Below are 13159 nucleotides of genomic sequence, written 5' to 3'. Positions count from 1 at the left end.
ATGAGAGTGGAGATCAACAAAACTGCCTAATCTCTTAAAATCCAGAATATTACAACCAACAATGAAAAACCAAGAAAGAATCTTCCTTTATGATTTATATAATAGACCAATCTCTTGTAAGAACTGAAATTTACCAACAACAAAATCTAACATAGATGCATAGGTAAATTGTAGGAATACATGAAATCCAGTAAAAATCAGGAAAAATGAAATAGAGATGTGATATTGTGTTTAAGAGCATTTTGTCCATCAACAATTCCAAATTTCCTTGTAACATATGCTGCTTGAGTAACTCAGCGGACAAACGTGGTGATGCAGAGAAGTCGTACCTCTATCACAGGTGCATCTTGTTGGCTGCTTGACTAATAGGGATCACCCCAGAGGATGAGACAAGAGCATCAATGGGGACATCGTTGGGGGTGATGGGTATAACACCATCTTCCAATATTTGCAGTGAATAAGAAAGAGCAACTATACATGAAAGCAAATGAATGTGTTAGTATATGTGCAGACTGCTCTGTAATGTGAAATGCAGTAGCTAAAAACTTCAAATGTATGTCCAAGTACGAAGGATAGAGAAACGCACCAAATAGTGGTTTCTTCCACTTACGATCCTTTGCAAGCTCTTGGTATTTTGTGAGGAATGTGTCGTAATAACTTCAGTATATGAATTGCAACGTCGAAAGAAACAAAAAGGGAGATGGAAAATCAATACGTGCTCGAAGAAGAGAGAATATCATAACTTAAACTAAGAGAGAAAACAAACTGGTGTCTTCTTCTGCCTTCTGCAATACTCTTTCAGTCATGAATATATATACATCACACATCAAGGCAATAAATGATAAGACTACTGTAAATTATTCTTTCTATATTGAGATTTGTTACTTTAAGATCTTACAAAATTCTGAAAGATCATCAAGTATAGATAGATGGATGATGACATGTTAAACCGTAGAAAATCCAACATATCAAGGACAAGATTTAGCAACATACCCTCCCCCGCGGCCAATGCGCCTACCAGATTTGTCAAAAGCAAGCCCTGTAAAATAAAAGAACATAGGTCTAGTTGAATCTTTATATTAGGATTCCTAGAAGAATCGTCGACTGAAAAGGATTGAAGGCGTACCTGGTAAAAGAAACAAATCTACAGGTTCATCTGCAAGCATGACTGCATACGAATAAGCAAGCTTAGTTAGAATCAGAGATTGTTTTGAGTACGATTTTACGACAGTAATAACAAGGGCAAGGATCAAGGACCAACTAAAAGTATGCTTTCATTAATCATCTAGATTTGAATTTAATTGAAACACGCACAACTGTTTGCATTCCAAGTCTATTTTCAAGACAATCATAACATTGAATAAATGACGTAGAGTTTCTCAATGCTGTAGAGCAAGTCCCAAGTCCAAGGAAGAAACATTTGATATAACTGTCAAATTTAAAGAAATTAAGCAAAAAACGCATGCTGTTCAACAGTTAGTATAGCGAGGAATTTTACATACCGTCTTCACGTTCCTTCCCCTCAGCATCGCAAGGTTCAGGTTCCAAAATATCCATTGAGTTTGCAACCAAATCATCCATTCTAGTGATGTTCAACATCCTCATGAAACTGTTCTTGTCTTCCACCCTCGGAACATAGAGCTTCTTCCTCGCCTGCGAATCATCATCTGCCCAACAGGTCAATTAATACTCATTTCACCACACACAATCTCATCAAGAAACCCCCCTTATCCCTTTCCAGACACCTCTACCTTCCCAATTTTCAAACCCAAACGAGTGACATTGTGCAAAATCACATACTACAAAATGCTAAAAAAGGATTCTTGTTTCATACAGTACATTGCACCAAATAGACTTCACATAGCATCACAGATTGCATATACAAAAAAATCATTTATAAAATTCATAAAAGACCTAAAATCAAACTGCAATTTGAAATACCATTGGAACAAGAAAGATCACATATAAGCCAGCTCAAGCTGATGATACTGCTTAATCAATTTTCACACACAGACACACACACACACACACACTACCTTGGGGTGTATTCTTCAAGATTTCAGACAACACTTTAGTAGTATCAACTTCTCTCAAAGCAGCACAGCTGATATAAGCACAGAGACTTCTACAAGACTTGAACCAAGGAGCCTCCAAAACCACACGCTGGATTGCCTCATCTGCATCAACAAAAAAAAGAGGCCCACATTTCAAAATCCAATCTTTTCTCCAGAATGGAGAGAAAATCATCCAAAAATGTAAGCATTGGTTATTGGTGATTGCCTTCTTGAGATCTGAGGGCGGGGTCCATGGACTTGAGCTGTTTCCTGACTCTGGAGCGAAGCGCCTTTTTCTCCTTGAAAAGGGCTTCTAGAGGTGCGGCGGCGCTCATGGTGGTGGAGGAGCGTAGATTGAGAATGGGTAGAAAAGGCGATGCGGCGGTTGGTGAAACCAGTTGCGGTATCATCCGCTCTGTGAATCTTTGTAGGCGCCGACCTATTATGGTCATTTTATCTTGTCAATATTTCATTTTTCTATTATTTAAACTGCAAAATATTGAAAAATCAAACAAATCTTTAAAGAAAAATGATTTGCAGACGCCGATTTTTGTTCAAATTTTTCTGTTTTTTCCTTTTCTTTTTTTGAGGGCAACTGTTACTTCTGAAAGTGAAGATTGAGGAAGATAGGAATTTGATCAATGAAAACTCTAATTGGATCATTAAAAAATGTTAATAGATAAAAAAAAAACATCAACAGGGAAATGTCAAAAGAATTTCAACGGTAGTCAATGATTGATATTGTGTTGATACTGTTGACATTAAAATCTTGAAATTTTACATTGTGTTGATATTGTATTGAAACTGTGTTGAAGCTATGTTGATGAGTTTTGAGTTTGTACAATATATAAGTTTGCATCTTATCACTATCCGAGTAAGATAATTTCAGCTTTAAAAATAGTCTTAAATTGTATACAAAGTTACAAACTTTATATTTCGTGTGTTATGTTTTAATTCGACCTGCATACGATATTTCCGACAAAAACTAATCTTATGTGGGCAACCGTCAAATATTTATGGTATTTTAGATCACTTTTAAAATGCATGCCAAGATTAAAAGAATCATGTAGAAAGCCATGTCGAATTAGTTGTGTCAAGTATGAAAATAAAAATGAAAACATAAAAACCACAAAGTTTAGTCAAATTGTAGTTTTTCCATAACTTTAAAAAAAGACTGATTAAATTATAACTTTGACGATCTTCTGAATTGTCTCATGGATTTAAATTTGAGAGAATTGTGCATGATGTGGATGTCAGAATGTCCAGAGAGAATTGAGTATGGCGTGAAATAAACATATGAGCTTATTAATATGTTCCCGAAGCCCATATAATTCGTTCTTAGTGTACACATCATGCTTAATTCTCTTGACATTCAAATTCAGGGAATAATTCAGAAAATCATTAAAGTTTAATAGGTCATTTTATAAAACTAAGGGATATACCGGAATTTGACAAATTTTGTGATTTTTTTGGCTATTTACACAAAAAAAATACCATGTACGTCAGTCGGATATGACGATTGACTCGTCCTGGGATTTAACACATGAAATGTACGTATATACTTCTATTTTAGACTACTATTTAATTATATGAGAAATATAAGATTTGTCTTTAGTTTATTATATTAGGGTTCGATATACTTTTTAAATTCAATCATGATTTTTTTAAATCATGTAGTAATTTTTTACCATTGATCAAAGGATTTATTGGCGAGAGTAAGAAAGATTTTACCAATTGAGTTTTTATGTAATCATATTGAGTTTTTATGTAATCATGTATTTTATTGATTTATTGATAAGATGATTTATCGCCGAGAGTGAAAAATATTTTATTAGTTAATTACATATAATTATCAAACTTGGATGCTGACCGGCGACTGCTGATTTCCTCCGTCCATAAAAAATAGAGCACAATTACTATTTTTGGTCGTCCATAAAAAATATAGGACATTCATTTATGGAAAGTTTTTAACAAATAATAACCCTATACATCATTTCACTAACACTATTTCTCACTTACTTTTTCTCATTCTCTTTTACTCTTTCCTCTTCTCTGTTGCTTTACCAATTCTACATTAAAACTCGTGTCATACACAAATTGTTCTATTTTTTATAGACGGACGGAGTATTATTTATAATGATTAGGACTAGGTTTAAAATGGGCCGAGTATTCATTTCTTGCTCATAAAAGGGCCTATTTTTAACTTTTATTAAATGGTCCAATTCGAAGGAAAATATTCTGGCTCATTAATTTTCTTCTAGCATATAATGGACCTGACTGTATTTTTTATAATTGTATATCTTTGACTTCAAAGAGAACCAGCGACAGAATAAAGGAGCTCTATATAATTAACCACTATTAATTGTAGAGTTGAATATTAATTAGGATAATTAAGTTTTAATTAAGATGTATTAATTACAGATTTTTTTGTGGCGCGTGGGCAACGTTTAGTGCACGATTTTCTCTATAGGTAGTGATTTAGAGACATAATGTCTGTATGCCATAATGCCCCTATGTCACTTTGCTATAAGTATAATCAATATTTTGACTTATATACCCGAATGTTAGTTTAAAAAGATAGCTTAGATTAAGAAAATTAAATTAGCTAGTATTTAATGTATCCGTAGTTTTAATTAGAGTATTTAAAGTCTTGATTATAATTTTATGAAATGGTACGACAATTTATTTTTTTATTATTAACATACTTACTTAATAGTATAAAATTTATTAATTAAATAATAATTTTTAAAATACATATATTTTATACGAGAAAGAGGTCATACGATTTTTAAAATATAAAATTAAAAATGATTGCTCTTAAAAAAATAATTTACTATTTTATTTATAAAAATTACTCTATTACTTTTATAAATAAAAGTTATTATATATGATTTAAATTATAATTCTGAGTAAACGTCAATGTTTATACTAATAAAAGTTATTCTTCTTACTAGTAAAATTTACTATTTTAATATAAATATTATTATTTTGAATAAAAATTACTCCATTTATTTTTGTGAACAAAAATTAGTGTTATGATCAATGGAAAGTATAGCCTTTAAAAGATCAATAGTCATTTTGCATTTATCATGTGATGACTCAAACCCTTTGACCTATTGGATGGAAGTGTGTTACCAATTAAGTTGTACTTGATAAGTATAAAAATTACTCCAAAAATTAATATTTTTGTTCTTGGATTAAAAGATATATTCAATTGCAATATTCTGAAAAATAAGAATAAAAAGAAAATAGAATTTTAAAAAGTGAATAGCTAAAACCAAATTATGAACTCAATCAGTATTACTATATTATGTAACAAATTTTAATTTGTTTCATAATATTAAGAATTGACCTAAGAACTCTAACATTTTTATAGCATAAAAGACAAAATGTTAACCACATAACTTTAAAATATTATATAAATGAGTTAAAAATATGTGAATTTTTTTAATCAAAGTTCGATCGTAATGCTCTAAAAAGACTATAGAAATTGAACTTTGAGAAAGTAAAGAATTCAAATCAAAATCGTAAACTCAATCGATATAACTAAAGTCATTAATCAAATTTTAATTTGTCTCCTAATGCATTAATTGAACTAAAAACTCTAATACTCCTCTATAAAGAAAAGAGAAAATAAACTACTTATAAAATTGAAGTATGATAGAGTTATTTTGAAAGATATAATAAAAAAATCTATGACTTTATTAATTTATTTTATTTTGCATGGTATATCTTCAATTAACTTGTTATTAAATGTTTGATTATTTTATATTTTATAATATTAGTATTGATTTTATTAATAATACTAAACCAAAAAAATAATCAATTTAATTTATCAACATTTGCGAATTTTAAGTGAATCACAATCAACTTTTAACCAATAAAATTATCAAATCGAAATTTTGTTGTAACTAATTAATTAGTTAAGAAAGTATTAGGTATATGCCACAATTATAGGGATATAAAATCTCATTCATCTTAGAAGAGAGAAACGGTTATAGGGACAACCACGTACATTTACAAAATATTAATTTAATAAGAAATAATCATGATAAAATTACTACTTAGCCCCCATTATTGCATTACCATTATCTCTATAAATCATTTTCCTTTCTTTACTTTAGAGCGAATCGCAACTAATTTGATTTTCTCTTTTAGAGATATTTTTCTCATAATTTAAAATGTTTTCACTTCATTTCTTAGCTTGATTTAAGGTTCAGCTTATTTTAATATTTTTTTTCATAGAAATAGTGTGTATGGGCAATAAGATTGATAAAAAAAAAGTATATACTATTACTATTATGATTTGTGGTACTTGTACCTCACAAAAATTGGAACTCTACGTGTCGTCTTCTTGGGCAAATAGTTATTCTTGCTAATTAATATGGCAACTGTTTTCACTATCTAATTTGACTATTAATTAATACAATAATTTAAGTTGGGTTGCTTTGCTTCTTTCTGTCAAATTAATTAGTTACAGCTTAACTGTACTAGTTTGGCCTTTTATTTTCAAATTAGTGAATTTCAACCAAACTCTACATGTTTTAGTTCTCTGTTTTCAAATTAATGTGATTCAATCAATCTGTTCTTGTTTGGGTCCATTTTATACCATGCACGTGATTCCACTTAAAGATAAAAATGAAAATAATAAGCTCATGATGTACCAAAACTTTAACATCAAACTGAAACATGTGCACATTTTCAATAAATTTTAAAGTAAGTGGAGTATGATTTAGACTTCATAGTAATTAGTATGTACTCCTATATATTAAATTTATAGTTATTCGATTTATTAAAATATTAATGAAGTGTTGAATCAGTTGCATAACATGCAGAACAATAGAAGATAGACAATAACTGCGTACAGATCTAATTCATTGGATTGCGAGATAATTGAATTGAAAATTTATCGGATTATAAATTTTTTCCATTTTTTTCTGGTCAACAACGGGTTAAATCTTTACCTATTGCCGTTGTTAATCCTTGAGTATGTATCTACGAATGTTTTCGATCGATCTGTTAGTTATAGCAGCAACACAGTACTAGTTTGGCCTTCCCTATTCAAATTAACTTGTATTTCTACCTAATGTTCACTGTTTCCAAATTAATGAGTTTTAACCAATCTGTCCTTGTTTGAGTTTCTATTCCCCTAGATAAAATTGAAAAATATACGTAACATTTAAAACTTTTAATAATTATATCTCAACAAAATTCTAAACTACTCCCTCCGTTCCGGCTAGGATGACACACTTCTTGACCGGTACGAGATTTTAGGAGTTATTGGTTAAAGTGTTTAATTGGAGAGAGAAAAGGTGGGTGTAAGTATTAAAATAGAGAGAGAAAGATAGATGAATATTTTAATAGGAGTGAGAAAAAGTGGTTGGGTGTATTAATTGGAGAGAAAAAGTTACCAAAAAAGAAAATGTGTCATCTTAGTTGGGCACAAACTAAAAATTAAAATGTGTCATCTTAAGCGGGACGGAGGAAGTAATACTTATTAACAATTACACACTATCATTCGACTTTCAGTAGGTGTTGTAAATTCCAGTTTTTTTTTTTTTTTACAGTTCATTCAGTAATATTTATGTGAACATGATTTAATAATAGGTAAAAATATCCAAGGTAGCGCCAATGTGAAAACGCCAGCAATTTCATTAAGAGCTTTTAAATGATGGTATCGACTCGACGTCAGCGTTCACACACAACTCTAAAGTGAACACAAATTCTCAATGTGAAACAAATTAAAAGGATAAAACATAATTTTTCACGATCACTACAACGATAGCTCAGTCCTCATATTTCATTTCACGTGATACTAATTGACATAAATTAGTACTCTGTATATAATAAAGAATTAATCGAGCAACACAAATTAGAAATTAAAATGGCAAATAAACAGCAAAAAAGGGCAAATAAACAACAAAAATTAAATTAGAAATTTGTCCTCCACACAACATATACGATACATATAGCTTTAAATTTCCTTATCCTAAGTAAAAATCAACCAAGGATTGCAAAAATATAAAGAAAATGAGATAAAAGGTGAGATGCAATGATGGCAAAAGACCAAAATAATCATCAAGTTTGATGATCAATTTCTGGTCTATCCCCGCAATTTAACAAAATTGCCAATTACTATAAGTGATCATAATTTTAATATTTTTCTCAATTGTCTCATAAGTCCATGATTTGAGAGAAATTATATACTCGGCTATCATGCAAACAAAATATTCAGCTATTTAAACGATGGTGCCATTTAATACTTTTAGTCATTTACGTTTTTAATTTTAACATATGTACGTATTACGTAGATAAAATTAAGAGGTGATATTATTGACCATTTTTTTAAGTTGGGAGATAGACCATAATTTGACCAAACTTTATGGTTTTTTTTTCCATTTGCCCTACTATAAATAATTGAAGTTGGTTCTGCATATTTCACTCACCCACTAAGAAATATTTGTGCAAATTTGAAGCAATGGCGATCCAAGGAGTTGAGATGGTTCATCTGGACGACAACAGCAACGTCATCGTTGAAGATCAGACATTGTCAGTTGGTGCTTCAAGGTGGTGGGAGATCGACGGACCAGTGCCGGCTTATCACGACAACAGTGGCATAAACCATCACTGGTTTCCTCAAGACTTTGTGTTTGGAACTGGAACTGCTGCCTTTCAGGTTTTTTTCATTTATTATGATTATATAACTAAATGAGGCTAATTACTAGAGTTGCATTTGTTGTTTTGGATGTGCAGGTTGAAGGGGCTGCTGCTAAAGGAGGCAAAGGCATTAGCATATGGGATGACTTCTCTATGAGGCTTCCTTGTCTCTCTCTATCTTGAAATTAATTAATTAATTAATTAAGAGCATGGAAATAATTGAGTAAGAAGTGATATATTAATATGATTGTTGCTTGTTTGTGTGTGTGTGGGTACAGGGAAAATAGCTGATGGATCTAATGGAAATGTTGCATGTGATATGTACAACAGATATAAGGTTATTATTTTTTTTCAACATCAACAATTAAAACTCGTGCCGTTTCTAAATTCTGTGTATATATTGCAGGAAGATATTGCAATGATGAAGCATATGGGGTTTAATTCGTATAGATTTTCCATATCATGGCCAAGAATATTGCTTGGTTTGAGTTGCACTAAATTTAGTTAAAGAATGTGTTTTTTGAGTAATTGATTAATCAATTATAATGAAACTCTCAACAGCCGGAAGATGTAGTGGTGGAATCAACAAAGAAGGAATTGCTTACTATAATGATCTTATCAACACTTTGTTGACATGGTTAGTTGATTGATTTTTTAATTTCATCTTCGATGACAATAAGTAATAAGGCTATAATATATGGATATAAATGTGCAGACATGACACCATTTGTGACATTATTTCATTGGGATCTTCCTTTATGCTTGGAGAAAGAGTATGGTGGCTTCTTATCCAAAAGAATCAAGTAAAGAAATCCAATCCCACTCTTGATTACTACTCCACTAAGTAGTCTCCAAAAAATGTCTTACCAACTGAGTTGTGCAGGGACGATTTCCGCGAGTTTGCAGAGGTATGCTTCTGGGAATTTGGGGATCGCGTGAAGCAGTGGACAACCGTGAACGAGCCATGGACCTACGCGGTGAACGGATACGTCCGAGGCTCATTTGCACCGGGCCACAAAGTTCGTGTCCCGGACGACAAACTTTCCACGAAGATCGCCCCCGGTAGAGGCCTCCCACTCCTCAACTCTGCCACGGGCGACAAGTTCATCATCGCTGACCCTTCTGAGGCGTACACAGTCGGAAGAAACCTTCTCCTCGCACACGCAGAAGCAGTCGATCTCTACAGAAGCCACTTTCAAGAGGCGCAAGGAGGGAAGATAGGGATAGTGCTGAATTCCCATTGGTTTACGCCCTTCGATGAGCATTCGGCCGCAGATGTAGAAGCCGCTTTGAGGGGAGTGGACTTCATGTTTGGATGGTACATAGTAAATACTAGTACCATTCCCATTATTATTTGAATCATTATCTTCATCTTTATCATCGTCGTCGTCATTTTGAATATAATCATATAGGTTTCTAGAGCCTATATTGTATGGGCATTACCCCCGAAGCATGGAGGAGTGCGTTCCACCGGACAATCTTGCATCATTCACACCTCAAGAATTGAAAAAGGTCATAGGATCTTATGATTTCCTTGGTCTAAATTATTACACGACGCCGTATGCTTCCGATGATCCTCACCTTCCGGATGGAGAGGGCTACTTTGCAGATCAACGGGTTAAGTATTCCGGTGAGTATTATGTTACGGGACACATCAGCTGTGTAAAGCAACTGATATGCTGTTTATAGAACAAATGGACTCTTTGTCTTGACTTTTTGCAATGAGTTCTCATGTTTGGTCAGTATCATCATCATGGTCACAAAGTTATGTAATTTCTTTTCATTTTGCAGTGAAGAAGGGAGATGAATACATTGGAACAAAGGTAAGGACCATCTCCTATTCATTAGTACTATTAAAAACCATTTATATATTTGTATATATATATCTCACCTAAATCTTTTGTTTTAGTCTGGATCTGTGTGGCTGCACTCTGTTCCAAAAGGGATTTATGAGATTCTGTTGTATTTGAATGACAAGCATCCACAACTCAAAGAAATATACATCACTGAAAATGGTAATATTCATTTATTAGGTTATAAGGCATATAATATATTTTTAAATAAAAGATATGAAATGTTATTAATAACCTACTTGCTTTACTTCCGAAAGGGTTTTCAACTAAGAGTGATCACACGAAGACAGCCAAAATGGTGTGTGATGATGACCATGATAGGACTAAATACCACCAAGATCATCTTGCTAACATGCTCAAAGCAATGAAGTAAGATCTAAATTAATATCTCAAATTAATAGTATAGTAATCTTTTATCTCGCTACTATTAATTAATACACGTGATGTGCATGGATGACAGACACACAGACATTTCGAGGAAACTGAAGGGATACTTCGTGTGGTCATGGTGCGACAACTTTGAATGGGGCGATGGCTACACAGTTAGGTTTGGGTTGAACTACGTAGACTATGTGAATGATCTCACAAGGTATCCTAAGAATTCGGCCGCATGGTTCGCTAAGTTTCTCAAGAGCAAAAGCCAGCCGCCTGTGTGGTTCCATCCATGGTGGGTCCCACGACCACGGTCTGAGAAGAGAATATATGAAGAGAACGGGGAGAATATGAATGCAGAGAAAAGACTCAAACTCGTGCAGGATGTCAATCACGACTAATGTTAGGCACTGATCCTAGTATTTCATTGGATGTAGCATCTATACGACTATGGTCGAGTTAAGCATTATGTTATGCACGTTGTTTGTGTGTCTTTGAATAAGGCAATAATATGTTAGAGGTAGGTTTCATGCCCCTCTATCAACTCTTACTATGTTTTTATGAATATTGTAAGTAATAATTCCGTAGGTGTTTATTCGCCTACTTTCTCTTATATGCTAGGTTCAAATTTTAATTCATCTTGCCTACCATCTACTTCTATATCATTGTATCAATTTTAGAAACGAACACTTATTGCACACTTTGTATTATTATTAGTACTTTATAAATATTTGTACTAATTTACAAAGAATGGCATATAGTATTTGGACGTGGCATGGGATTATTGCACATTATATATTTATTACTTAATAAATATCTATATAAAGGGGAGTGATCAATTGCTAACTAATTAGCAATTCAAAATTAAGACTAAATTTTAGCCATTAGATTAGAAGATCAAGTGGTTGAAATAATGTCACATGGATTATATATTTAATTAAAAAAATTAATAAATAAAATTAGAGGGTATTAATGTCAATTCCCTCTCATTAAAATCATCTTAAAACTTTAAATTTACATAACTCTCTCGATTTAAATTATTTTTTCGCAAAAAATATATCAAATTAAAGAGAATTTTATAAGGATTCCAACGAGATCTCAATTGCATATGTTCCGACAACGTTCGGATGATGAAATTTGATATTTTTTATTTTAGTTTTCGTAAATGTTGATAACCAGATTTTTATCAACAAATACATCAAAAAAATCTCAATAAAACCATAAAAATCTAAATAAATATGTGTTGATATTTTCTTGTACTAGTGTTGATATTTTTATGTCATATTGTTGATATTTGTAATACACTATGTTGATATAAAAAAACATTTACGAAAATTATCATATGATAACATAATGATGATATTACCCTTTTGTTGATATTTTTTCTACTATTTATTAAGATTCGTAAGATTTAATCTCATCCACTCATTTTAAAATCTAAGGGTGGAGATTTAGTCTTGATTTTGGATTAGGGTGCTATAAGCATTAGAATATGACCCTATCTCTATATCTATACATATATAAAATGCGAGTTTTGGTCTCAATTTGAATATTTATAAGTTTTGGGAGAGATTTTAAATACTTATGAATCTTGGGCAAAATTTTAAATAATTTTAAAAAATATAAATTATTTTTGAGCTAAGTACGTGTAGTAAGTTTTATTAATAGTTAATAGGATATTGTGCCATTAATAAAACAATGTAACAGCTTATTCTATATTAAATTACCTTAATTTTGCATCTAATTCAAATAATTCCATTTTGGACCAATCAAAGTACTTTAATTTGGTGATAATTGTTAATAAAATTACCTCCCATAAGGCATCAGGCGCCAGATTAGCTTTGATAACCGGAAAATACCAATACGTTAATAACTGAAAATATCTAAATTAGTGCATTGTAAAATCAAATTAAACCTTATAAGTCTATGCAACTACATTCATGTACTTAATGACACCATACGTTAGTAACTGAAATTAGACCATTGTAAAATCAAATTAAACCTTTCCCTATGCAATTAGTTTCATGTACTTAATGGCACACGTTAATTTTTAGGAGACTTTTGGAACCTTTATTATTTTTATTTAAATTTAGATATTTAAAAAGTTATATTAAATTTTATTTTTTTCATGGTCTACACATATATGACATGTGGTAGCTATGATTTCACTCACTCAATATGTTATTTTCTATTTCTATCACTCAATATGTTATTTTCTATTTC

At 31.7% G+C, this 13159-nt stretch overlaps 2 protein-coding genes across 2 annotated transcripts; one reads left to right on the top strand and one right to left on the bottom strand.

The window, feature by feature from the left end:
* Positions 1-62: 62 nt before the first annotated feature.
* Positions 63-2521, bottom strand: LOC125215329 (5-formyltetrahydrofolate cyclo-ligase, mitochondrial-like). Its single transcript, XM_048116717.1, has 7 exons — positions 2281-2521; positions 2037-2177; positions 1503-1667; positions 1127-1168; positions 994-1039; positions 587-657; positions 63-471 (listed from the first exon to the last, which is right to left on the bottom strand). Exons 1-7 carry the CDS (start codon positions 2504-2506, stop codon positions 335-337), a joined length of 828 nt encoding a protein of 275 aa, XP_047972674.1. The 5' UTR covers positions 2507-2521; the 3' UTR covers positions 63-334.
* Positions 2522-9021: 6500 nt separating this feature from the next.
* Positions 9022-11549, top strand: LOC125213461 (oleuropein beta-glucosidase-like). The gene is made up of 10 exons (XM_048114028.1): positions 9022-9048; positions 9118-9193; positions 9273-9344; positions 9421-9514; positions 9595-10029; positions 10124-10341; positions 10503-10534; positions 10621-10726; positions 10822-10933; positions 11025-11549. Exons 1-10 carry the CDS (start codon positions 9031-9033, stop codon positions 11335-11337), a joined length of 1476 nt encoding a protein of 491 aa, XP_047969985.1. The 5' UTR covers positions 9022-9030; the 3' UTR covers positions 11338-11549.
* The last annotated feature ends 1610 nt before the right edge of the window (positions 11550-13159 follow it).

Source organism: Salvia hispanica, chromosome 3, assembly GCF_023119035.1.
Source record: "Salvia hispanica cultivar TCC Black 2014 chromosome 3, UniMelb_Shisp_WGS_1.0, whole genome shotgun sequence".
NCBI lineage: Eukaryota > Viridiplantae > Streptophyta > Magnoliopsida > Lamiales > Lamiaceae > Salvia > Salvia hispanica.
The sequence above is the reverse complement of the archived record's forward strand: the minus strand, read 5'-3'. Positions and strand labels throughout refer to the sequence as shown.

Coding starts and splice junctions, on each gene's coding strand:
- LOC125213461 (XM_048114028.1), top strand. Junction 9,194..9,272: donor ATGGCCAAGAATATTGCTTG/GTTTGAGTTGCA, acceptor AACTCTCAACAG/CCGGAAGATGTAGTGGTGGA. Junction 10,342..10,502: donor TCAACGGGTTAAGTATTCCG/GTGAGTATTATG, acceptor TTCATTTTGCAG/TGAAGAAGGGAGATGAATAC.
- LOC125215329 (XM_048116717.1), bottom strand. CDS start 2,506: ATGACCATAATAGGTCGGCGCCTACAAAGATTCACAGAGCGGATGATA. Junction 2,178..2,280: donor CGCCCTCAGATCTCAAGAAG/GCAATCACCAAT, acceptor TTGTTGATGCAG/ATGAGGCAATCCAGCGTGTG. Junction 1,169..1,502: donor GGGGAAGGAACGTGAAGACG/GTATGTAAAATT, acceptor ATTCGTATGCAG/TCATGCTTGCAGATGAACCT.